Source organism: Physella acuta, unplaced genomic scaffold, assembly GCF_028476545.2.
Source record: "Physella acuta isolate Inbredline_101_S28 unplaced genomic scaffold, ASM2847654v3 ptg000397l, whole genome shotgun sequence".
NCBI lineage: Eukaryota > Metazoa > Mollusca > Gastropoda > Physidae > Physella > Physella acuta.
This window is the reverse complement of record NW_026731916.1, coordinates 34,768-62,500: the sequence shown is the minus strand read 5'-3', so window position 1 is coordinate 62,500 and position 27,733 is coordinate 34,768. Positions and strand designations below refer to the sequence as shown.

The 27,733-nt window shown below is 35.6% G+C and overlaps 1 protein-coding gene across 6 annotated transcripts in view; it reads left to right on the top strand.

Moving 5' to 3' along the window:
• Positions 1–27,733, top strand: part of LOC131942253 (electroneutral sodium bicarbonate exchanger 1) — a 110,907-nt gene that overhangs the window by 70,813 nt on the left and 12,361 nt on the right. For 3 of the 6 annotated variants that reach the window (XM_059302009.1, XM_059302013.1, XM_059302008.1), the window contains 14 exons: positions 13,259–13,440; positions 15,741–15,887; positions 17,414–17,446; positions 19,353–19,491; positions 19,975–20,135; positions 20,723–20,947; positions 21,275–21,372; positions 22,156–22,194; positions 23,883–23,969; positions 24,472–24,630; positions 25,334–25,480; positions 25,813–25,913; positions 26,518–26,692; positions 27,161–27,294. In XM_059302009.1, the coding sequence (XP_059157992.1) occupies positions 13,341–13,440; positions 15,741–15,887; positions 17,414–17,446; positions 19,353–19,491; positions 19,975–20,135; positions 20,723–20,947; positions 21,275–21,372; positions 22,156–22,194; positions 23,883–23,969; positions 24,472–24,630; positions 25,334–25,480; positions 25,813–25,913; positions 26,518–26,692; positions 27,161–27,294 (1,745 nt within the window). In that variant the 5' untranslated portion in view covers positions 13,259–13,340. Of the gene's footprint in view, positions 1–13,258; positions 13,441–15,740; positions 15,888–17,413; positions 17,447–18,212; positions 18,237–19,352; positions 19,492–19,974; positions 20,136–20,722; positions 20,948–21,274; positions 21,373–22,155; positions 22,195–23,882; positions 23,970–24,471; positions 24,631–25,333; positions 25,481–25,812; positions 25,914–26,517; positions 26,693–27,160; positions 27,295–27,733 lie in introns of all 6 variants that reach the window. The other 3 variants (XM_059302010.1, XM_059302011.1, XM_059302012.1) reach the window with 3 other exon arrangements.

Below are 27,733 nucleotides of genomic sequence, written 5' to 3'. Positions count from 1 at the left end.
TAACCCCTCATCCGGTAGTTCATCCAATCCCTAGAGCCTTCTAAACCAAGACGCTATTGCGATTTGTTTTTATCCTTAGCGGCGTATCCAGAGCGTGACTTAGATTAGCCATCAATGACAACATCCATATGCGTCATAAGGTGTGAGGGGGGGGGGAGGAGAAGTTCTTAGATTATAATGAAATATATAATAAAGTGATATTAAAGTTAATAAGTTAAGAACATTTTACACTACCATTGAACATATTGCAGTGAGAATAGAACGCTTATCTTGATTAACAATACATTGAATAGTTTGTTGTAGATTTTTTTTTTATTAAAACGTCGATCATTAGAACACTAAATGTGTATATATCATCATCACCAACTGATAAATACATTAGAACAAAAAATAAAACCTCACAATTTTATATATTTTATATAACTTTAATACTATCAGTTAGGTACCATTTTCTTAGCTACAGCTAGCCTACATTAGAGGTTTGTTATCAGATACGTTATGTACCTTCCTCATCTATCATACAGTTAGGACTAAGTTGGATCTGTTGTAACTCTGTAATGGGACTAAGATTTTATAGATTCTTACCGTATGATTATGTAAATAGGAAGGGAGTATCTTACGGTAATACTTGTTACAGTAAGTCAGAAATAAATAGATAGACGACTAGATTTTAGAAAGCAACAAAAAACGAAACAAAATTTCTCGTACACTCTATAGTTCTATATACGATTCAAATGCTGTTACAGTCGAGCCCAATATTAATACCCGACTAAGTCTCGAAGACTCGCAGTATTCTACATAGCCAACGTGACCTCGATACCCAGATGTGCCCGATTACTGACCTTATCCTCCGGTCACGTATGACTGCGCAGGTCTGCTACATCACGTGACATGGCCTTTTAGTGCACAGCTCGTTTTACATAATGACTGCGACAACTCGAACCGGGGTACTGTAGCGGGTAGAAGGGAATGAACTCTATGCGAACGGGTGTGGTCAGACTTGCAAATTGTTTTTTGTTGACAGTAATGTTTTGATAAATATATTTGCATACCATTTTTTTTTTAAATACAAGTGTCGGGCTTTTAAGCTTCTAATAATGAAATATGTGTTTAGTTATGGTCTTAGAATAGTGAAATCAGTATTTAGCTATAGTCTTTGAATAGTGAAATTAGTATTTAACTATAGTCTTAGAATAGTGAAATCGATATTTAGTTATGATCTTTGAATAGTGAAATCAGTATTTAGCAATTGTCTTAAAATAATGAAATCAGATGTTACATTTTTGTAACAAAATTCGGTACTCATAGTAACAGCTGAAACATTATTGTAAGATTAGTAACATTTCAGTAAAATTATAGCAAAATCAAAGCTTCAGTAACATTTGATGACGCCGACAATCAAATCTATGATTGGCAGCATTTCAGTAACGTACGACAGTACTAACAATGAAAACTTTAACTTCAGTAAGACTTCAGTAACATTTGAGGATCGGACCATCAAATCTTTAACATCAGTAACTTTTCAGTATCATCCTACGATCCAGTTAATTAAAGCCGGCTAATGACTTGGCCGTGTACTTTAATCTCCTGACCTCTAGGTCAGAGGTCAGCCTGTGGTCAGATGTCTTGAATAAATTACACAGGGGCCACTTAGCACTGTGGTCTGTGGAGTAGACATTTATTAGTTTCTGTCAGGCGTAAATTGTTTTACCGTACTTAGTTATATTTAATAAAACAGCATACATGCTTAGCTGGGATGGGGCAGGGGGTGGTACATCAGAGTTGACTATTTAGCTCAGTAAATTAAGCTCGGCACACCACTGTGTTCATTCATCACTTTACTGCATACAGCACTCAACAGCAAAACAAATGCTTTTAAAATTGATTTAGTGTGAATTTGGTTCAGAGTGCTATGAATGAAATGGAGCTAGTGTGGTATTGGTGAGCCCGCTATTCTTACCTGTCAGACCCAGCAGTTTTCGTTTCTTACAGGCATCTCTTCGGAAAAAGTCTACCACCCCCCGAACAAAATGGACTTTATATAGAAAACATATACTTTTACTAGTGTCCGCATCCCCCCTCGGAAAATGTCCGCGCCCACCCCCCCCCCCCCCCCCCTAAAATTCCAAGTCAAGAAGAAACACTGATTGCGTGTTAGAGCTTATTAATGAAATAAACGGAAAGTATTCATAGTGAAGTATCCGTGAATTATTGTGATTTACCCACCAGCTCCTGATTGAGTGTGATTTACTGTCTAATCCAGGATTTAATGTGATTTACCCTCCAGCCTTTGATTCAATGAAATATACCCCCCAAGCCGATAATTGACTGTGATTTATCCCCCCTCCCCTGTCTGTGATTGTGTGTGAAATACTACCTCACCCTAGTTCGTGACTGTGTGTGATTTCTTCACCCCAGACCAAGCTGTCTGTGTTGTCTAACTACCAACTGTCAACCACAACTGCTTTGTTGGTTGTTAGTGGTGTTCGTGTTAACTAGGTCATTTCAAAGCGTCTTCACAGGGAGCAAACTCTTAACAATTTTACTTTTTTTTAAAAGAACGATTATATGACGCTTCTTTTTATTGAAAAAAAAAAAATTTGCGCGCGTTATCGGTCAATGACATGTGGAAGGAGGGGGGGGGGGGGCTACCCCGCCCCCGCACCAGGTCGACCCCGTGCCTATTCTACTAACAGTACACCTGACCCAGTCATTTAGGGACGCGTGTACTATTAGCTGGGCTTTTTTTTTTTACCTTGTCCTCTTCAAGCACGTCTATACCCCCCCCTCCACCACAAGCACGTCTAGACCCCCCCCTCCTCCACAAGCACGTCTAGACCCCCCCTCCTCCACAAGCACGTCTAGACCCACCCCCCTCCACACCCCACCCCCCTTTCCCATCTTTGATGAAATGATTATTTTAAATGTGTTCAAACGCTGAACTAATTCACACCATGCATGACTAATTGACACCGTGTATGATTGAATCACGTGCCTCGTAATGACATTATCACCCTAACGCCTGTGATTGCATCGTCTGATATGGCCAAAACAAAAAATGTAACCTCATCGAAAATGAATCTCATAGCACCCAGTGCACTCTTTAGGGATTGCACGATCGCCCAGCGTTTTTGAAATACATTAATAGAATAGATAAGGGTCGGCGTGGTCGAGTCGGTAAAGTTCATGGTTGCTAAACCGAAAAGTCTCGAGTTCGCTGCCCCGGGCAGATGAGGCTCGCTAGCCACTCTTCTAGGAGAGACAACTCCAAATCAAACAACTGCTGCCTTGTTGTTTGTTCTTGGTTGAACAAAGGCTATGGAAGCAAATACAAAAATAAAAGTAGGCTGAAATGTGAGACAATGGCCTTAATGGCGCATAACGAGTTGACACGTATGCTTAATTGTGTTGGAGGGGATACCTTCCAACACATGTATACTAGAGCTCTGGTTGGCGTACCTGATTGTGTAACTACAAGGAAGCTTAATGGAGTCGAATTTCAATTTTAAAAAAAAATTATAGTTAATTTCCTTACTTATGTGTATGATTAATGTTGGTTATTATATACAACAAATAAGTTTATTTAACAAGTACTACATATGTACGATGCAGTGCCAGGCACTGTAGCAAATATTACAATTCCTTGCACACATATTATGTTAATACGAACCCCCCCCCCCCCTCCGGCCCAATCATCAAGCAAGCAGTAGAGAAAGATTGTTTGCAAACAGTTTCTAAATTTTAGTTGTACAAAGCACCCGTGATCACTCATTATAATAATCAACCTAATCATCACCCCCCCTACACACAGAACAGCCCCCTTACATATTCACATACACATAGAACAACCCCCCCCCATCCTAATCCTTCATAACACAACCACCTTCTTCCTCTGACTTCACATCTAACCATATACCATTACCCCTACCCTTAAACCACAGTCCAAAACTGCACACACCTTAAACCACATATTACTAAACACCCCCCCCCCCCCCAATCCTGCGACTCTACACTACAACTGCCCCCCCCCCCCCCAGTACAACATACCTTCCCAACCTTAATGTACAACTCCAGCTAGGTTACATCATAATATACCCCCCCCCCCTAAATGAGTACCAAGCCTTACAGCACGTTACGATACCCCCCCCCCCCCCCCTCCCACCACACCGCCTAGTAGCGCCATACATCTACACCGAACAATCCCGATTCAGGAAACATATTGTGGATAATTAATGACGGTGTCAAATTCTCCAACACCTTGCGGTAATGAGTTGAAAACTGACCCTGACCTCTAGTAGCCAGTCGAGATATTCACAAGACAGCCGCCATATTGGTGTACACAGCATCCATCATTAACTGCTGAGTTAACGTTTACGAGAGCGCAGTGAAAAGTACTTGTACTCCAAGAAACCTTTGGGTTTTAGATTTAGAAATGAAACCCTAACAAAGGCCATACAATAAAAGGACAGAAGTAAAAAGAAAGGGAAGTAATTTGTTTTCGATTATTACAGAATTTTTTTTAACGAACCCGTCCTTTTATTTTTATTTTCACCATATGCGATCTTAAAAAAATACATTTGTAGAAATAAAATAAAAATTCCTTTTGTTATGAGTTCATGTAATTTCATCACATTTTCTCGTTCATGTATAAAACATTGAGCAGATGAAGTAGAGCTCATCTATGTCAGAGACCTCGGTATATGAAGGGATAGTGTGATCAGCACTATACCCTGCCGCCTTTCCCCTCCCCCTAACCTTAGCTAGGCACACTACAAAACTGGGGGGGGGGGGGCTCAAGAACATCCTACCTGTTTGAACCCGGATTCGAACTCTAGACGTTCTCACGTAATTGAGATACATATTTTTTTCTTGCTTGAATTTAATAACAACGTGTATTTTCTTATGGGGAAGTTCAGTGATGTGAGGGTTAAGATATGGGAGGGGTGGGTGGGTTGGGCGGTAGAGGCTGATTACCCAGTTGAAAAAAAAACATTTAGTAGAGCTTTGACCTTTCTAAAAACCACATTTTTAATAGCTCCAGTAGAAATACAAGAAATACGGACAGTGAAATCGAAGACAAAAGGGAAGCAATCGATCACAAGGTCCGAAAAGGGAAATAACTACTCTGTAGTAGTGCTCGCCCCTTTTGTCTTGTTGTAAACGATTTCCGTATTTTCTCTTGCTCACAGTTTTAAAGAAGTGATGGGTTTGTTTCTTCTACAATAACTATCTCAGACAACTTTGGCTTCATTTAATTTTCTCCAAGTTAATGCCAGTAGTTTTATTTTATGAATACTATCTTAAATAAATGAAGCTGAATTTGAAGAAAGCTTGCGGCTCTCTCTTGAACTACCCAGTACAATTATATTTTAAAAATTATGCGGAATGTGAATATTCTAGAAAATAAATGAGTCAAAGAAGAAATGTTATATGTACACTGATTTTAATTTAAGGAACATTTTTTAAAAACACAGTAAAGCTCCCCTTTCAAACCTAGAGATCCAATAGCGCAGTTAAAGTAGAGTTCATATGTTTCTTGACCTCGGCATATGAAAGGTTGGTGCGGTCAGCACTATACCCAACTGTCTTTACTTTCCCCAACGTGAATCATTTACCCATCAGAGCTGGATGACCTCAGGGAGGTCCGACAGTCCCGACTCCTGACCGAGATCCGAACTCTAGACCTCCCGGATAGTAGCCGAACGCTCTATCCTTTGACCAAGCCTTCGAACATTAACTCAAATAAAACTATATAAATTGTATTGCTTATACGCAAGACATTAAAATGAGCAGTAACAATCACCGAGTCTTCTAAAAATAAATCAGTTATACGTCACTTACAAAAGCATCCACATCAAGACATTGACTCGTATTCGTCTATACCAGGGGTCTCCAAACTTTTCAGTCCGAGGGCCGCATTAACTATCAAATTTCAGTTTGGGGGCCAGTTTCTTCCAGGTATGTCTTTGATTTTTTCTGGGCAAAGTTCCTCAGTCATCACCAACAAACGATTTCTCCGTGGACAAAAAGATCTCCGCGGGCCGGATGAGATGACTTCGCGGGCCGCATCCGGCCCGCGGGCCGTAGTTTGGAGACCCCTGGTCTATACGAAAACATTGACTATTTCAATGCCCAGACGCCATTTTACCAGCTTGGCAGAATTAAAGAGCCAGTGTTGTATGGACTCAATGATCCCCAAATATCAGAGCAAAAAATCTAAATTACCCCATTATTATCACTTTATTCAAAGTTGTGCCTATCTTCTCCCTTCACCCTATTGCGCCATTTTGTCTCGACCCCCCCCCCACCGTCTCGACCCCCCCCCCCCCCCACCTACCCCTAACTCTTGTGTGAGTTCCAGATTTCATACACTTATTTCTTGTGTATTGTTAAACCACTTTACCGGTGCCTTCAGTCTCTGCGTCTACCATCTTCGATACCACTTGATAACTTCAGATAGTTTATACATATCTTTCTTACTTTATCTTTTAAAAAATAATCTCCAAGATATCGTTTCCACGTCATTTCCTTTCTACAACAGTGACCGAGGTCAAAAAAAAAAAAAAGCCCCACCCAGCGCCCAAACTAGAACCAGACCAGCCCGGGGGTAATGTTGATCTTCGTTCACGGTCTCGCTGCTCACCCACAGACCCACACCTCATTTCAGCTCACGTCGAGGGCAATACACTCGTCTGCTGGTCGGTCCTGGGTATCGACCAATTCCCGAGAGGAACCGCAATAATTAGAAAACAAATCTATTTTTAGACTAACAACTGGGTCAGATATTTGACCCCTCAAAAAAAGAAAAACGCACCAACAACTAAAAAACAATTAGGATTGACGTCACTGTCTGAGTACTAAACTAAGCTCGGAGCTTGAGTCACTTAATGGAAGTATTCGTTTAAGCTCAAGTTAACCTCACATTGGCTCACATACTCACGCACGATCACATATCCAGCTTAGACGTTCAAGCAAGCACCAATACATATGTGTGTAGTAAGCATATATGCAGCCCACTTCCCATATACAAAATATGTATGTATATTAGATATACATTTTAACTTTAAAAAAAAACACAACAGGAGCCTTAATTTATGGACCTTAAACACAGTATAAAATTGCCGAAGCTACGCCCTAGCTTAACAAAAGCCCAGTGACCCAGTGTTCAGTTCTAGAGCCCTGCTTTACCCTTTTACTTTTACCGTAAAATCCAAGTTTCCGCCTATAGAAACTGAAAGACGTTTTGAAAAAAAACGTCATTCCCAGGCCTATTCTTAGCAACGCCCTGACATATGACATAGGTTGAGCTTGACTTGACTTCAGTCAACATCCAGCCACGACTTGACGGCTGTCTGTGGCGTGTCACACCACGTGATGTAGACCTGAACGTGTCGTCTAGGACTTTCGCCTGCTTTCCATTTGAGAAATAACAAGGGAGACAACTTTTAAAATAAGTAAATAATACTATTGTATAACAGCTTTTTACTATTTAATAGAATAATAATAACAATGTATTATTGCTTTTCCTAACATCACAAATACAATTATAATCTTACTTATTTATCATACTCTTGATTTAGATATTACTTTTCAAATATTTAATACTGAGTTCACTGTTTTCTTGAAATTTAAAGACCTCGTGCATTTTCAGAAACGCACATAGAGGTTCTTGTACCCACCCATATCTCAATACTTAAGCTGCTATCTTTTATGTTTTTCGATCTCAGGTGAAGGAGAGCTCACCTCGCCATGTCTGTGAAATAAGCTGCACCTGATTAACTCCCCTTACATTTTTTTTTCTAATATTAAACTAAACTTATTTTATCAGTTTAAACGAAAGTTGATTCTCTCCTTGTATGATAAAAGAAAGCTAATTCAGCAAGTCTTTAAAGAAATAATAAATGTTGAAACTTTCTATCCTAATTTATCCAGGATAGTTGTAAAATAAAAAAAATAAAAAGAATGCAAGGAAACAATATATCTTTGTAACTCGCCCCATCCATCTTTGCCATGGGTGACGAAGTGACGCCGTACATTTAAATTCAAGCGGTGGATCCTGTCTGCTACTGAGACGGAAGGGGCGTTTTCTTTATAATAATGTTGGTTGTTATACCTGTCCTATTTAAATTAGTGATACGTGGGCGTTTTCAGAAGCAGCATTGTGTACACAGCAAAAACATGATATGAAGATATTGCTGTTAACACGTTTCGCAAATTAGTTGATGGAGATTCAATCTGATTATGTGACATTTTCATTTCCTAGAAAAATGCGCAATCGGAAAAAATGCGCAATCGGAAAAATGCGCAATCGGAAATATGCGCAAACAAAAAAATGCGCAAATACAAACTAATTATACTAATAAACTTTAATTTTGTCATATTTCGTGGAAATATGTCTTATTATTCTACAATGTACATGTGGTCACTCTTTGTTAATGTCTCATAATGCATGATTTAAGAGAACAAAAGTGCCCTTGGGCAGTTTTTCGTTGCGCATCTTTGTGGTCAGCGACATTTTCTCATAGTATCTGAAACGATTTATACAATGACCAGCCAGATTAGCGTAAAAAAAAAACCTATCGTGTCTTGAATTCGAACTTCCAACTTCCGACTTAATAATTCTCAATTTGACCTCAAATGCACAAAACCTCATCCCTTATACTCATTGAACTTTGCCTTTAGATTTAACCCAGTACAATAAAAGTATTATTATCAAATGTGTACTGAAGAACTCAGCACCTAGCTCTTAAATTAAATATGTAGCAAATGCACATGGCCAGATATCGTTGTTGTTTTTTTCCTTCACTAACGACAATTCTAAAATTGCAATCTGCGAGTATAAAAACATCAGTTGTCAAGACAGAAACTAAATTGGAGAATAACAAGCAGGAAAGAAAAAGGTGTTTTAACGATGCATTGAGTCACACGGTGAGGTCGAAGGGGAAGTAGTTTAGTGCGCATGTCAGGCTTAAAGGTATTTTTAAAGAGACGTTTCTTCAGCATTGGGTGGCCTATATTATGTCTTTACCCTAAACTCCAGCCAAATTTTCTTCCAGGCATCTCTTCGGGGGGGGGGGGGGGGGGGGGGGGCCAAAAGCCCCCCCGAAAATTTTTTACCGCCCCCCCCCCCCCCCCCGAACGAAATGAAATTTATATAATTTATATAGAAAATATATACTTTTAACAGTGTCCGCCCCCCCAGCGAGCGAGTTGACAAAATTCTATTTTTTAAAAATTTGCGTATATTATATGTCCATTCTTTTTGGGTATTTGAAGTAGAGTTGACATGCGTCTGTAATTTCGATATGGAATGAGTGGGTGGCAGTGTTTATTCCAGCTCACCCCCCCCCCACGTTATGGAATTTATATAGAAAATATATACTTTTAACAGTGTTCGCCCCACCCCCCCCCCCCTTTCGAAAACGGTGTCTGGAAGAAACTCTGGTTGGTGGTTGTGTCCTTCCGGAGGTTGATACAACCACAATTGACATGGCATAAAGATTGTCGTGCTGACCCAACACCTTCAGGTTAACAACCGTAAGCGCTACCACTTAACCCTGTAATGGTGGAGGGGGGGGGGTAGGGTAATATTGTTTACTGTTTCACCATTTTAACGCTTTTGTAAGTAATTATTTAATAAAAAGACGAAATAGATAGGCAAATTATTGTTTGCTTTTTTTAAAGGTCTATGTGTTATATATTCATTATGCATCGATTTTAAATCATAAATCTAATTTCATGTCTAGTTGTCATGTTTGAAAAGTTGGATTAAAAGCCGTAATTGAAGCTTAAATATTAGTTCACTGACGTCTTACATTTTTGTTGTGGTTGTCTCCAGAAATAAATGACACATTTTTTTTTTATTCTGCGTACTAAGATTTAAAATTAACTTTTTAAACTATCTAAACTGCAACTTTAAACATAACCCTTGAAATATTAACCCAAATCTCTTATTTTTTTCTTTTACGTTTCTTTATTTTCCCAAAACTCAACCAATTGATTTCTCTTTAAACGTTGTGTGCGCTTTTATTCATTATAAAAATTTTGAAAGAGATTATTAATTTCCACTCTCACTGTAATGCAACACAGAAGCAATCTTGTTTTTGTAGAGTTGTAAAATTCCTTTTCATCTGCACTGATTAAAATGTTTATTAGCTAAGATAAAGGTGAAGGTCATGTTGACTTGCTGCTTTAAGATACGGTTAAAAATGCTCAGCCTATGATTTTTCCGAGGTTCGTCTACAATCTATATTCATCATCTTTTCCAGTTCGTGCTGAACATACATGGGGTAGATCAAGCAGAGTTTATATGTTTCAGTAACCTCGTTATAAAGGGAGATAATGCAGTCAGCCGTAGTTTCCCTAACGTGATTCAGATACCCATCAGAGCTTCGGGCTAGCAGTTGTAAGCTCCGCCATCCGACCATGCAGTTCCTATATTCGTTTACACCCAACGTATCATACGTAATTTTCATAAAATGTGTTAAAACCATTGTAGTAGGCCATCGTACATACATGACCATGGCCCCGCCCCCCCCCCCCTCGCCGAAGATAGTCTACCGCCCCCCCCCCCCCCCAACGAAAAGTAATTTATATATACTTTTATCTGTGTCCGCCCCCACACCCCCCACATCTTGAAGAAACACTGCTTTTCAGATGTCACCCCTGGTCATAAAAATACCCCCCTCCCCCCACCCATATCTAGAGCGAGTTGTTTTTTATGACGTTTTGTTAATTGTTTTTTGGATTTCGATAAATTAACCATAAACAGAACTTTCCCTACTGTTTTAGTTAATAAATAAAGCACAACACAATGCATGCACATGGAAAGATGGGTTACAGACTTTACAAGTGCAATTACGTCACTCAGTATGGGTCGCCCAAATGACGTCATGAATTTGGGAGTGGGTGAGGGGGTTCAAACTTTTGTTTTTGACGAGGGTGCGCTTGGAGGGGGGGGGGGGGGGGGGGGGAATTGGAGCAGTATTTCTTCCAGACTTTTTTCTCCGGGGAGGCACTTGACATTTTCGGGGGGGGGGGGGGGTAGACTTTCTTCGGGGGGGGGGGGGGGCGGACACTGTTAAAAGTATATATTTTCTATATAAATTATATAAATTTTATTTCATTCGGGGGGGGGGGGGCGGTAACATTTTCCCCCGAAGAGATGCCTGGAAGAAACTCTGGATTGGAGAAAACGGGACAAAATAGGTTTTGTGTCTTAAAAATAAAATAAAATGATTAAAAACGTGTTGAAAATTTAATAGAAAATCAGTTCATTCTAGATGTCCGTAGCTTTACGTGGAAGGGGGGGGGGGTATCTGGCGTTTTTAGGCGACATATAATGATAAGGCATGACCTTAGAAAGGGACGACCCCTAATCCACGCACGTCATAATCTCTAGCGTTAGTATTCTTCCACGTCAAGTTGGCATTGGCGGCTAGTTATAGATACGGATACCGTACAGTACACGCCATGCCACTAGAAAACCTATACTAACGGATCTAGATCTAGTTGCCATGATGAATTTTTGTCTACACGCCGAAGATGGTTTCTCGGTCACCGCGTAGTTGTTCCGTTAAAACAAATTGTATTTTCAGCTTGCAATTGGATGTGTTTTCTTATATTTAAGGATAGTTTATTGAAAATGTCGAACGTTTTACGAGAATCAGAATGTGTATGTGGATATCCACAAGAAATTGTGTTGAAAATTGTCTAAAACGGTAAAATATTTAATTGAAAAAGTGAACATGCGATAAGGACCTAGAGTTTCCTTATTTTTGGTATGTTGTAAATATGTTGACTATTTTGCTCTACCAAGTCGTTTAGAATTTTAAAACTATGTAAAAATTATTATCACAATTTGACTCCTTTCATCATTCACTACATTGAAGATTTCTTTGGCAATTTGAGAGCTCACTTACACACACGTTAATTATAGTCTACGACCCCTGTCACAGTTTGAGACCCCTCCCACCAGCACGTGTAAATTATAGATGTCTATGACCCCTGTCACAGTTTGAGACCCCTCCCACCAGCACGTGTAAATTATAGTCTATGACCCCTGTCACAGTTTGAGAACTCGCCTACACACGTTAATTATAGTCTATGACCCCTGTCACAGTTTGAGACCCCTCCCACCAGCACGTGTAAATTATAGATGTCTATGACCCCCTGTCACAGTTTTAGACCCCTCCCACCAGCACGTGTAAATTATAGATGTCTATGACCCCTGTCACAGTTTGAGACCCCTCCCACCAGCACGTGTAAATTATAGATGTCTATGACCCCTGTCACAGTTTGAGACCCCTCCCGGCAGCACGTGTAAATTATAGATGTCTATGACCCCTGTCACAGTTTGAGACCCCTCCCACCAACACGTGTAAATTATAGATGTCTATGACCCTTGTCACAGTTTGAGACCCCTCCCACCAACACGTGTAAATTATAGATGTCTATGACCCCTGTCACAGTTTGAGACCCCCTTCAACCAGCACTTGTAAATTATAGTCTATGACCCCTGTCACAGTTTGAGACCCCTCCCACCAGCACGTGTAAATTATAGATGTCTATGACCCCTGTCACAGTTTGAGACCCCTCCCACCAGCACGTGTAAATTATAGATGTCTATGACCCCTGTCACAGTTTGAGACCCCTCCCACCAGCACGTGTAAATTATAGATGTCTATGACCCCCTGTCACAGTTTTAGACCCCTCCCACCAGCACGTGTAAATTATAGATGTCTATGACCCCTGTCACAGTTTGAGACCCCTCCCACCAACACGTGTAAATTATAGATGTCTATGACCCCCTGTCACAGTTTGAGACCCCCTTCAACCAGCACTTGTAAATTATAGTCTATGACCCCTGTCACAGTTTGAGACCCCTCCCACCAGCACGTGTAAATTATAGATGTCTATGGGCAACAGGCCAGCGGAGTTCACGCGCAGATTATTTCGGTCGAAACCTGTTTACCACTCGGCCTATTATTCATTAGTAATTAGTGAATTACCGATTCCTTTTGGGCCAGTGCTTAGCCAATTGCATTAAGGAATTAATGATCGTAGTGCTTTTGTTAAATATGCATGTACATTATCTATAAGTGTTTTTTATTCTAGTTTTTAATTTAATTTAAATTTGTTTTAATAAACTCGCATATTGTAAACTATGCGTTTGTTAGAGTTTATTACGTCTATAACATTAAGGAATATTTCACATTTTCACCTTCGTGGACTGACTTTTAAAATTGTATTGTTTCAGAGCTGTGTTTTTTAAAGGAAATTCTATTCCGTCCCAATAGTCTTTCAAGCTTGTTATCTTCACGCCTACGTACAAATAGACGATGGAAAAAAGTCACTCTCTGACCCTACCAGAAGCGACTCCTGTACAAAGAGATCTCGGGGCGCGAAGGGAGATTAACGAGAATGTTATTGACAGCGATGGTAAGCGTTATTGTTCCTTAAGTTTAGAATTTATTTTTTCAAGATCTGGATCTAGATGGTTTTGACAAATGCTAATGTTATTATTATTAATATTAATTCTATGGAATTACTTTAAAATGCTAGATCTTGTAATGCACAACACATTCCATCAGCATGGTTTAGTAATTTGGACCAAAAAAAAATTAGGCCTACACCTATAATTTTAATTTTTAATGATTTTTTTATTTAAATTTGAAGAAATATAATCTTGATCTCTATTTGTTTCCTAATAGTGTAGATTGTAGATCTATGGGGTCGTCCATAAATGACGTCACACTCGTAGGGGGGAGGGGAGTCAGTAATTTTGTGAAGGTGTGTGATGAGGGGGGGGGGGGGGGTTTAGATGGTGTTCTGTCACACTTATGCATTATAAAAAAGCAATGTTAGAAATTGAATTTTAGCTGTTATTTCGCGTTTTAGAAAACTGTTTTAATAAATTGTAATAGGAATTGTTTAAAGTACTCTATGTTGACAGAGTTCAGACAAGATTTTGGAAAAATATCATATTTTAAGAAAAGTTCAACTGCAATTTGGAGGGAGGTGGGGAGGGGGGGGGGGTGTAGGCTGAGGTGTTACATCATTTTAAGTAGGGTGGTGGGTGTCTGGCTTTTTGTGAGGATGTGTGAGGGGTGCGCGGACCTTTGACCACAGGTGCTTTGACCATAGGGGCTTTGACCATAGGGGGTTTGACCACAGCGGAGCTTTGACCATAGGGGCTTTGACCATAGGGGGTTTGACCACAGCGGGCCGTTGACCATAGCGGTGCTTTGACCATAGGGGGTTTGATCATAGGGGGTTTGACCATAGGGGGTTTGACCACATGTGTTTTCTCAGCAGAGGGTCTTTTATCACAGGTGGTCTATCAACTGGTGTTTGATCACAAGCGCTGTGTCCGGCTTTCATCATAGGTGTGATACAATTAACACGATTTTATACATGTTTCCTGAGAGTACGTTAATAGAAATTAACATGTATTTTAAAAAAAGCCAAGAACTATATTTTATTCTCCTCATAAAGGCTGGTGCTAGGCCTCATAGATTTATTTTAAATATAAATGAAACACAAATAATGCGACAAATGACAAGTTTCACAAATAAATAATGTAGATGTACTTGAAAATACATAGCATATATAAAGGATAAAAGGATAGAAAATGATACAAAGGTTGCCAACAATATATTCAAAGATGTAATACAAAAATGGTTAACTAAATGACAGATGTGCTATAGCACGCAAATATGTCAGTACATCTGTTTGACCATATGTCTGGACAGCACGTTGTACTTTTTCGTGCAGCATCTTGTATCGCTTCTTAGCTGGGTAGCTTGCCCCTGCGACACCTTGCAAGAAAGTTGTCTTTTGCCGTGTGCAGTCCATCTGTAGACCTTCAAGGAAACGCCACATTGTTGGGTGACTACATTGGAGGAGAGACTGAAGACTGTAATGCCATCCTTCACAAATGTTATTTGTTCGTGCTACACCATCGCCAATCGTGTGCGACGGATGCGACGACCTCGGACACAGCGCTTGTGATCAAACACCAGTTGATAGACCACCTGTGATCAAAGACCCCTGCTGAGAAAACACCTGTGGTCAAACACCCTATGATCAAACCCCCTATGGTCAAAGCACCGCTATGGTCAAAGGTCCGCTGTGGTCAAACCCCCTATGGTCAAAGCCCCTATGGTCAAAGCTCCGCTGTGGTCAAACCCCCTATGGTCAAACCCCCTATGGTCAAAGCACCTGTGGTCAAAGGTCCTAGGACCGTGTGAGGGAGGGGAGGGGGGAGGTAAAAGTCGTGAAAAAAAATCATGATGTCATTTATGGATGACCCTTATTACTATTGTCAGTATTGCATTATCTACTAGATTTTCTACTAGTCTAGATTCTTTCTATAATAATGTAACTTTACTTATTGTTGGCCAGTCTTAATTTTCCTAACAAATTGTCTAGTCTACTGTTAATTTAATATTAAATGATTCTTCTTATTATCTATTTATCTCTAATAATGCCTACATGTCTAGTAATGGTATTGCAACAAAGAAAACAAAAATTAATTATTAGGAAATAAACTAAAACAAAAATCAAGCAAAGAAAAATCTCCTATTCTGTTATTCTAACAAGCCAAGGCCTATAAGCCCTACTTTAATTTAAGTCAAGCAATGAACTCAACAGTTTATAAAATAGTGTGTTCTATACGTACATGTACTCTATACCCTGTCATAAAGTATCCTCTCTACAATATAATTTCTATTTTGCAGCATTCCAACATCGATACGACTCTGCATATATTGGTCTGCGGCTTCCCAAACGGCCAAGAAGACCACACAAATCCAAACGTCACCATGGCGATAAGACAGCAGTGCCCAACTCTCAGCCAGTTTCTGATGCTTTCTCCCCTGGCCCAGGTAATACAAACAGTTCAACCTCCTACACCCCCAGAACTTTTAACTCTCTTCATAAAATAGAACTTTTACTCCGTTTTTTAAATCTGAACTTAAACCCCCATCATAGATCTCCATCTTAACCTCAGTCATAAACCAGAATTTAAACCAACATTTCAAACCCCCATCGTAAACCCGATCATAAAACCCTTTCCTAAACAAAACTTTAACCCATTTTATAAACCAGAACTTACATCCAAATAATAAACCAGAACTTAAACCACTATCTTAAACCCCCATCATAAACCCACATCATAACCCCCCCCCCCCATCATAAATCCCCATCAGAATTTAAACCCCCTTCATAAACCCCCATCATAAATCCCCATCATAAACCAGAACATAAACCCCCTTTATAAACAAAACCTCAACCCCCTTCATAAACCAGAACTTTCAGTTTGTTGTGTTGTTATTTTTTCTTGTTTTATGTAATTTTTTTGAGTCTACTTTTGAGAAATCAATAATTTGTCTGTAGCAAGTAGTTAAATGTTTTGACACTGAGTAGAAGCAGACTTGCAATGTGAAGTAACTTTTACTGTTCTGTTTTGTGTTAGATTTCCTGTTTGTCTGGTTGTACTGATCCTCTGTTTTCCAGGGCCGCTACTCATTTTTGCTTGAGCAGTTCAAAGTTTTGTCCCCTGTTTAAAGGAACCATATTAAACAAAAAAATTTTTTTTTTTTTTTTTCTAGATTACTTATCAAAGTATATAATGAAACTGCTAAAGAAATATTATTCATTTAGTACTTTTTATTGCAGTGAATTTTAGACAAATAAAATTTAAATGTGAAAAATACAGACGTATAACATAGAATGATGGGGTTCTGTATGCTGGGTAAATGTAATATTTTCTGTACTGGCAGTTTTAGCAAAAAATGTTGTCCAGGAACTGGTCCGGTTAACTTCTCGTAAGTTTTTAGATGTTGTTGGACATGTCGACACATATAGGAGTCTTCAAAATAATTTAAAATTAACACGTATGTCTATAGCAGACTTGGCATGATTTATTAATGCCTTAATAAAGTATTAAACTTTTCTGTAAAACTACTGAAATATTCTAGTTAAATGTCTTTAATGTAGAATTTGTTGATTTTTAAACTTCAAACCAATAAGAGTTACAAAACATCAGTTCAGATTAATATAAGCAATCTCTGTATTTAAAAGCCATTTTTGTCATTGACTGTCTTGGGATGAAGGGTTCCCTGCTTGTATGTCAGCCATGTTTAGTAACATTACGTCAAACATAAGTTGAAGATTTCTTTAAGCTTCACTTTTTTTTACTGCAATTTTAAAAAAAAAATGTAAACCCTTTTCATTTTTTTACTATTTTATTTTAAATTAAAATATATTTAGGTTATTAAATTAATAACCTAAATATTTTTAAAAAATAAATTGAAAATGAGCAAAACTTGATTTAATGAGAATAAGGAAAATCAAATCTAAAAGCAACGCTAACTCTCCAGTATAAAATGTGATTGTGTTGTTATTACAGTTACTGCAGTTCAGCAATCAATTTTGCTTGCAGGTGAACTATAATTGTAAAATTTTAGGGAAAAAACTAATTGCAACTGGCAAGGTGTTGTGTATTATATGTTCTTATGTTGGGATATGGATTTTTTTTATTTTATCATGTGATTTGTGATTAAAACTGTTGAAATTATGGTGGTTGTTCTTGATAGAAAACATATAACATTATTATGAATGTTATTAGATATCATCGCATAAGGTGATTGTTTTAGCTATGATATATATATGTACTATAACAATAAATGTTTTTAAAGGCATCATATATTTTATTGGTTTATTGCAAGCATGTTTAGCGGTGTTGTATTAATAGACGGGTCTTCATGTTCTTTATTAAGTCATGATATCAGGGAAGGTACTTAAGAAATGCAATGTGAAAATATTTTATAGTTAATTTTTAGTTGTTGTTTTTTTTTTAAATAGACCTAAATTTTAAAAAAATATAATATTTTTCTTTTAGTCCTTCACTTAGCTCTAGTTCTTTCAACACAACTTTGCTCACAAATCTGTTACTACAAAAAAATTCAAGCATATTTCAAACTATACAAACATCTTTCAAACTAAATGTATATATTCTATACCTACAAGATTATCTGTTTTTCTTTCTATCTATAGGATAAGCAGGAAAATGATAAAAGTGTTTTAATTAATAAATTCATTTCAATTATACTTTTATTAACTGTTGAAAAAAAATTATGGTACAAGTTCTGTATGTTATATTCCAAGCCTAAATAAAATTATTTTGGTTTGTCCTTTTTGTAACTTAGGCCTACCTGGCTTCTACAACAACTGTAAGACATTTTAAATACCCTATCTGTGTTTGAGTGTTCTGTGGGCATGTCTTAACATCAAATGCACCCTTCTTTTATTTTTCTAACCCTTTTCACATCTTTTCATTTTGTCAGCCATGCCATTGGTCACCTAATTATAATTTCTATTTTTAAGTTTTAGCTGTAAAAAAACTATAGCTTACCTAACTAGAATAGTTTTTGTATAAAAGCTAATAAAATAATGCCATTAGTTATAACAGTGTTATATTTATATAATTGCTTTTTAATTGAAAATAATGCTACAAAATAACATTTATTTTCATAATAGTACAACAAATGTGTAAAATAATTTCAATTGCTAATATTCTCATATCTAAATTTCAAATATTCCGCTCTTTAAAATATCATATTTTATAATTGATAGCAGCATAAATTAATAATGTTTAACATTTGCCTTAAACTTAACAAACAGATGCTATAGTAAAGACCATTTTAATCTATTATAATGATTCTTCTGCATACATCGTTTAGTTGTCATTTTAGTTCCACATTTATTAGAAAATAAGGTTCACTTTAAAATGAGATTGTGTAGAAGTTTTTTTTTAAATTTTACAATTTTTTCCAACCTAATTTTGGAATCGTGGTTTATTATTTTAATTTTGCCAGCAAGGAGAGCACCATGTTTAAGCTTCTTAATTTTTAAGCTTATTTCGTATGACAGCTTTGATAATTAAATCCAGGCACATTTTAAAGTAATTCTGTTAAAGTTATATATGTCTTAATCTTAACACAAGAAGTAGCTATTTAACAATTTGCTACATATTACTTATGCGATAAATAGTTCATAAAAATATGATGTTGTATTTATGTAACTGTAACTGTTTTATTAGCTTCACAGTGTCTTCAAAAAATTGTAAATGTTTAAAATAATACAAATATACACTTAAACAAATAACTTCACTTTTTCTTTATGTTTATTATTTCAATCAATGAAATGCATGATTTCATATTCATGTTAATAAATTTCAAATTTTCATTCTTGTTTTAGTATTTCAGTAAATAAAATGCATGACGCTTATTAAGAAGGATAACTCTGTCTGCATAAATGACTCAATTACTTCCCTTTGTGTATTGTAGCAAGCCTTACACCAAGTGAGCAGATACAGTCACTGTTGAGTGAAGCTGAGGACCCGGCACACACTTCCCATGATGTCTTCTGTGAGATGGATGTCCTCTTCAAGATGGGGGAGATTTACCAGTGGAGGGAGACTGCAAGGTGGGGAGGAATGTGGGGTGGGGTTTGCGTGTGATGGTGTTAGGTTTTTTGTGTGTGGGTGTGGTGATGGGTTTTTGTGTGTGGAGGTTTTTTTATGTGGGTGTGATGGTGTTATTTTTGTTATTGTGTGTTGTTAGGTTTTATTGTGTGCAGTTGTTATACTATTGTGTGGATGTGGTGTGTGGTAATAGTACTGCCAGTAATCTATGAATAGATTTTTTTTGTAGAAAGCTCAGGAAAATAAATATAAAATAAAATAAAAATAAATACACAGAAACTGTATTGCTATATTCAATATGTAGATATAATTATTATTTTTTTTTTGCTATTTATAAATGTGTTGTTAAAAAATATTTTGAAAAACAACTTTAAAAAAAAAATGAAATTGTTAATCAATTTACTAGATTCATTTAAATTTCAAGTACTTTGTTTTAAAGAAAAATTGTACCTCCGTACTCACTGTATCATCATTGGCTCTCTCAGATGGGTGAAATATGAAGAGGATGTAGAGGAGGGAGGCATGAGGTGGTCCAAGCCTCACGTGGCCTCCCTCTCCCTCCACTCCCTCTTTGAGCTGAGGAGCAGCTTGACCACAGGTGCCTGTATGCTGGAGATGGATGCTACTAGCATTCAGCAGGTTGCAGGTAGAGAATTTTTTTATTAGTCAACTCACAGCAGTTTATATCTTTCCTTAAAGATGGGTTTTATTTAATATTTTACACATCATTTCAATGTGTTTTACAGAGATCTTGTTATAAACAATTTCTAATAATATTTTACACATAAAGACCACCCAGATTATTCTTTTATACCTGTCTCCTTTAAAATTAATAAATTAAATATTTTACATGTTTTGAATATAGAGTATCTAAATTAATATTTTACAGAAGATCTCCTGCTTACATTATATATTACATAAATTAATATTTTACAAATAAATGCAGCATATCGAAAGTTTAAATTAGTATTTCATAGATATGCTGCTTACATTTTCGACAACATAAATTAATATTATCTTAGTTGTTCTGCGTGTAGACAATGTAAATAATTATTACACCCTTTATAATGAACTAAAAAAAATTAGCATATGGACAATGTAGATTACTATTTCACACAAATCAGCTGCCTATGTTATAAGTAACATTATTTAATATTTTATTAAGATGTGCTATGGGCAGCGGTAATTATTATTATAACCCTTATAAAAAACTTTAAAAAATATTTGACACAGACCTGCTCATAGACAACCTGATCAGCCAGAAGCAGCTGGAGGAATCTCTCCGCGACCAGGTCAGGCTGGCCATCATGGCCCAGCACTGCTTCCAGCACCAAAAGCCTCGCAGGAAGGTCTCCACCACCCCAGACCTGGACGGTGGTCAGGCAATGTTCCGGAAACTCTCCATGAAGAGGACTTTCTCTGAGATTGGTCGCACTTTCTCCATGAAGTCAAAAAATGGTATGTTCATGGTTTGTTGATGGTAATTTATTTTTTAAATTAAAATAACTGTAAAATATATTATTTAGCCTTCCAAACCTAAGGGTCAATAGGGATGGTGAAGTAGAGTTCGCCTATTTCTATGAGCTTGGTAGGCCTATATGAAGGTATACTGAGGTCTACCACCTTTCCTTAACGTGAGTCAGATACCTATCTAAAATGTATGGACTTAAAAACATCACACACTTAAACCCAGTTACCTGAACTCAAATCTTTTGACCATTCCTTCCTGAAATATAACTGTAGGTGTGCTAAAAAAAATTATGCTAAACAAATTTCTATTTTTAGATGCCTTGAACCAGGCCAGATTAAGAGCTAATCCCAACAGCCAGCCTAACCTTGAAATGATGAATGGTGACCTGTCAGAATCCCCATCTTCCACTAGAGTGAGTACCCAAATCTATTTGTGTCTAAATCTCTAATTTAACATTCACTTTTAGATTTTACTTACAATCAGAAGGAAATTTGTATTCTTACACTGTAATAAATATCACTTCACATTTGTTTTAAATGGATTTTTTTTTTAAATTGTGTATAATGTGTACTAGTTCTTTAGAATCCAAAATGTGTAGTGAATTGTAATAGTCCCTTATATATGTTGCTTTCATCAGCAAGTAAAATCGCAACATTTTTATTCTCTTAAGTTTGATTAAAAACTTCAATTTTTTAATTTAAATCCAGTTATGAAAGTTTTGTTTTAGTTAGGAGTCATCCATAAATGTCATCATGCCTTTATAAACAATCTTTACTACCCCCCCCCCTTCCCAAATATCACACATTCAACTTCACACTTACAATGCCTTCATATTCCAATTTTTAAATATTCAAATTTCCGTTTAAAAATGTTAGTTGTGTCAAAATTAGGTACATTGATCTATTTTTAATTATACAATTTACAACACAACATAACTGCAACATTCATTTTGTTTAAAATATTTTTTTAATTCAAACCATTCATGTCACACTTTATGGACAACTCCACCTCCTTATCACATATTTCTAAAAAAGTCAAACTCTTCCCTCCTACTCAAGGAGTGTGATGTCATTTATGAAATACTCCAAATATATAGAACCACATGTGTATAAGAGTAATATGTATGTCCTCACAGTATGGTAGCCACTGTAGATTCAGCTTTGATTAGCATAGATCACATTTATATTTGCAACAGATTAGCCAGATAAGTCGCCAGAACAGTCTTTTATCCAAGGTTTGTCACATGGTTTTGTTGTCCAGGTGATCTTGTTGGCAAATTACTGTGCATCTGAATTGATTTTATGTTTCATTTTTTTTTTACCTGAAACTTATTTTGTACCAGTGATGTAATTCTACTTAAGTATCACATGATATTATTTAGATCTGAAACAATCTTAATTAGCAACAATTACTTTTAATTATGTTAAAACATCTTACGTTTTAAAACAAAGGCAGGCAACTTTTATCAAATCCAAATAAAAAATCATATATCCTGTACAATATTACATTGCATATTGAAATGTATATTGTATTTACATTATGTTACCCTAAATTTACAGCAACAAAAAATAGATTAAAACAACAGTTAGCTAAAATATATGATTTCCCTACTCAATAATAAATGTGTTGTAAAGAGTCCCATGTAGCTCATGAAAATGCAGACTACACATAGACCAATCTATTCCCAGTCAACTCTACCAAATTAAAACATCCTGGTACACAAATGAGTTTTCATAATTTTTGTTTTTTCACCGCATCTGTCATGCCAGTTATTATTGTTTTATGATTTTGAGGGGGATGGAGATTTTATTGTGTATTAAAGTTTCTTATATTATAAACAAAAATTACAACCTGGTAGTTATGTAGAATTTGAATCCCTTTAGCACCTCTTAATTTTGCTGACATCCCTCCAGTCTTGAAGTTTAAAAATCATAATAGTTGAATGTGTAATGAAAAAAATGTAACTCTTGAGTATAATTATATTATATGTTGTGTTAACAAGCCTAAGAAAACACCCATATAAAAACTCAATTGTAACATATACCACTAACAATTTCCTCATTATCATCTTGTAAATATATTTGATTTAATATGTGAATCTTACTGCATACTTTTTGTCATTGTGTCACACCTTTTTATTTTACTGGACAAATTATTATTGTCCAAATATTGTATTCACAGCATGATGTTTTGTTTATATTTGCTTTAGTAGTAATTTGTTATGTGATGTATGAAGTACTGCTGTCTTTTGAATATAGTCATTAGTCAATATAGTACTACACACGATAATAGGCCTTTACAAACAAATATAGTTTTAAAATGTGTGTAACTGTTTTACAAGTTGAACCACCAGATAGTTTTTATTGAGTGAAAATTGAATGTTTTATTGTTCCGCATGAATGAATATTGAATGTTTACTTTGGTACAGTTGAATGAATATTGAATGTTACTTTGTTTCAGTTGAATGAATATTGAATGTTTACTTTGTTCCAGTTGAATGAACATCGAATGTTTACTTTGTTCCAGTTGAATGAACATTGAATGTTTACTTTGTTCCAGTTGAATGAACATTGAATGTTTACTTTGTTCCAGTTGAATGAACATTGAATGTTTACTTTGTTCCAGTTGAATGAACATTGAATGTTTACTTTGTTCCAGTTGAATGAACATTGAATGTTTACTTTGTTCCAGTTGAATAAACACTGAATGTTTACTTTGTTCCAGTTGAATGAACACTGAATGTTTACTTTGTTCCAGTTGAATAAACACTGAATGTTTACTTTGTTCCAGTTGAATGAACATTGAATGTTTACTTTGTTCCAGTTGAATGAACATTGAATGTTTACTTTGTTCCAGTTGAATGAACATTGAATGTTTACTTTGTTCCAGTTGAATGAACAATGAATGTTTACTTTGTTCCAGTTGAATGAACATTTCATGAGAAAAATTCCAGCAGGAGCAGAGGCAGCAAACATTTTGGTGGGGGAGTTGGAGTGTCTCAATTATCAAGTAAATATCAAGTTTTTTGTCATGTCATTTATTGTCACAATTATAAAGTAAATATCAAGTTTTTTTGTTCTGCCATTTATTGTCTCAATTATCAAGTAAATATCAAGTTTTTTTATGATATTGTTTGTTGTCTCAAATTTCAAGTAAATATATCGTGTTTTTTTTTGTCATATTGTTTTTTATCTCAATTATCAAATAAATATCAAGTTTTTTGGTCATGTCATTTATTGTTTCAACTATAAAGTAAGTATCAATTTTTGTCTTACAATTTGTCTCAATTATCAAGTAAATATCATCAATTTTTTGTCATATTGTTTATTGTTTCTAATATCAAGCAATTATAAAGTTTTTTTTTTTTTTTTGTTTTTTTTTTTCTGTCATTTCATTTATTGTCATTATCACTGCATTATGAACCTAATTCTAACTTCTAATTTTAAAAAATGTTTTTTTTTTGCTATGAAAAAACAATAAAGTTGCTGATGATTATATGTTTGTTAAACAGGTGGTTGCATTTATCCGCCTGTGTGAAGGGAGGAACATTGGTGACATCACAGAAGTCCCCATCCCCACCAGGTTCATGTTTATACTCTTTGGTCCACCTGGCAGCCAGCAGAAGAATGTGGAGATTGGCAGGTCTATGTCAACAATCATGGTGGATGAGGTGAGGGCTGGAACTAATTACATGACTTAAGACTAGAGCTAATTTATTTTACATTAGTTTTAATAACTAGCTGGGGCATTCAGTGTTAGACCTGAATGATTCTGTTCTTGTCCAATAAGTTGTAGGATTCAATAGATATGTCTAATATGTAGATAGATTTAATTGTTCAAACATCAGCTAAAATGTTGGTTTAGGGGTTATGGCACTTTAATACTGTACCTTAATACAACAATAAATAATTAGTTTCAGTTGCATTATTGCTGTTAAGTTAGGATTTTTCAAAAACATTGTTGCTTTTAAATTATGATCATTAAAGGGCATTATTACTGTTGAATTAAAACAATTTTATAGCATTGTTAATGTAAAGTTATGATAATTCAATGGCATTATTACCGTTAAATTAAGATAATTTGATAGCATTATTACTGTTTAATTAGAATAATTTAATAGCATTATTGCTGTTAAATTAGAATAATTTTGTAGTAAGTTTTAATTAATTAAGCAAATGTCTTTGACAATAAATTTTTAAACCTAGATTGCAGCCTATTATTATATTCTAATTTTTTTTTTTTTTTATAAAAAGGTAGTTTTAAACACATGCTATTTCTTTTAAAAAATCAGCTTTATAATTTCATTTAGATGCAGCTCAATACCTTAAAGTGAGATAGTTAAAATGTTATAAAATGTTATTAAAATTGTGCAGGTGTTTCGGGAGGTAGCCTATAAAGCCAGGAACAGGCAGGACATTTTGGCTGGGGTGGACGAGTTCCTTGACCAGGTGACTGCCCTGCCACCTGGGGAGTGGGACCCCAAGATTCGGATAGAACCCCCACAGAGTGTACCCTCACAGGTGAGTCAATCATATGTGTAACAAAATATCATGTTTTGAAAAAAAAATTGTTTCCTGATCTATAAAGAAAAAAAAATATTTAATTCTTTTTAAAGTAAATTTGATGAAGTATAAAATGTGAATTTCTTTTTTTAATGAACTAAACCTGTGTAATAAAAATGTTAATAAATTTAAAAAGTAAATGTTTCGTGTCATGGACTGGTGTTGCTTATTATAAATGTACAACAACCAGTAAAGTTGAAACTAAACTTCTCTTTGTACACCTTATAATGAATGCTTAACATTTGAAATTAGCTTTACAACTTACGTTCTGTCTAACCCATAATCTCTAGGCTCAGCGTAAAGTACCCAAGCCTCCTGTGGGTCAGATAGCAGAAGAGGAAGAGGAGGAAGAAGAGTCACACTGTGACCCTACTCTACAGCGCTCTGGCAGGTAGGGGAGATAACTTTTATTTTATTTTGATCAGTGTAATTTTGCAATTCTCCTCACCATAGCTATATCCATAATGACTACTGTGATGTTGCTTAGCAACCGCAACTATGACAACAATTAACAGTGATGCTATTCAGTAGCAATGCCCATAATCACCATTTATGTTAATGATGTTTTGTCATCATATCATTCATAGGACATAAATACTATCCATACTGATTATACTACTGTAATTCATGAGGATCCTAAAAAAATGGGCAATCAATAAAAAGTGCAAACAGATAAATGCACAAATACAAACTAATTTTACTTATACACCTGAATTTTGTCATATTTCAAGGAAGTATGTTTTATTCTGCTATAATGTACATGTGGTCCTTCTTTATCAACCTAAATAAATGCCCTATTTAAGAAAACAAAAGCAAAAATGCCCTTTTGCAATCAATCATTCAAAATTTAATTATATTAAACCCTTAAATATGCAGAATATTATAGAAAGAAAATGTCCTCTATAAATTAAAATTCATTATGCTATTATCAACAAATTTCGCCACTATTTATTTATCTTAAATAATGTTTTATCAATTTGTATTGTATAAAACAGATTGTTTGGAGGTCTAGTTGCTGACATCAAAAGAAAACTGCCGTGGTATGCCAGTGACTTCAAGGATTCCCTTCACATCCAATGTGTGGCCTCAGTCATCTTTCTTTATCTGGCCACCCTTACACCCAATGTGACCTTTGGTGGACTGCTGGGTCAGGCCACTGACCAGTACATGGTAAATCTTCAACTTTTATTAGATTCACAATTATGGGCTTTAGAATTATAATAATGCTTAAAAAAATATTTTATTCTCTTTATGAAAATTGATAATTTTAAAATGGAAAGTTAGAATAAATTTAGCTTAACCTTTATATTTAATTTGGTATTGTATATTTTTATTGAAACAAATCAAACAAAATATTTGTGTGTGTATACACACACACATATATATATATATATATATATATATATATATATATATATATATATATATATATATATGTATATGTAATGCTTATTTTATCTATTATTCCCCATCTATTAGAAAAATTCCTTTAATGCTATAAAATCATATTTGGATCTACAATATGTTGCCATTGGCATAGCTAATAAATGTATACAACAATATAATTTCCATTGACCAAAATAATTGAATGAAAATAGGAAGATTCACAAATACACAAAATTGTCCACTGTTCTACAGGGGACCATGGAATGTATCTTGACAGCGTCCATTGTTGGCGTCCTGTTTGCCTTGTTCTCTGGCCAACCTCTGAACATCCTGGGCAGCACCGGTCCCATGTTGGTGCTGGAGATGATCCTCTACCACTTCTGCAAGTAGGTTATCTGCCCTTCAGCAGCCCTCAAGCTTAAATATTAGTTAACATCTTATGTTTCTTTGCTACATCAGTTGTAGAGGATCCAAAGTGTAATTAAAGCATGAAACATAAATTTTGATTGTGTAACAAATTTGAAACGTAATTGTTCCAAAGAGCCCAAATCCTGTATAAAATCTTGCACAAGTTTTAGCTACCTTGTTTTAGATTTTTTATTACATCAGTCGTAGAGGATAAAAGCAAAGAAATAAACAATAATTTAATTAAAACACTATTTATCTAACAAATTTTAAATGAAGAACCACGATCCTGTTTAAAATCCTGCTTAAATATTACCTGCCATTTTTTAAATATTTATTACATTAATTTTAGAGAATAAAACTAATTATTGCAAAAATTAAAATATTAATTGTAGAACAAATATTTAATTTTTCTTCCAA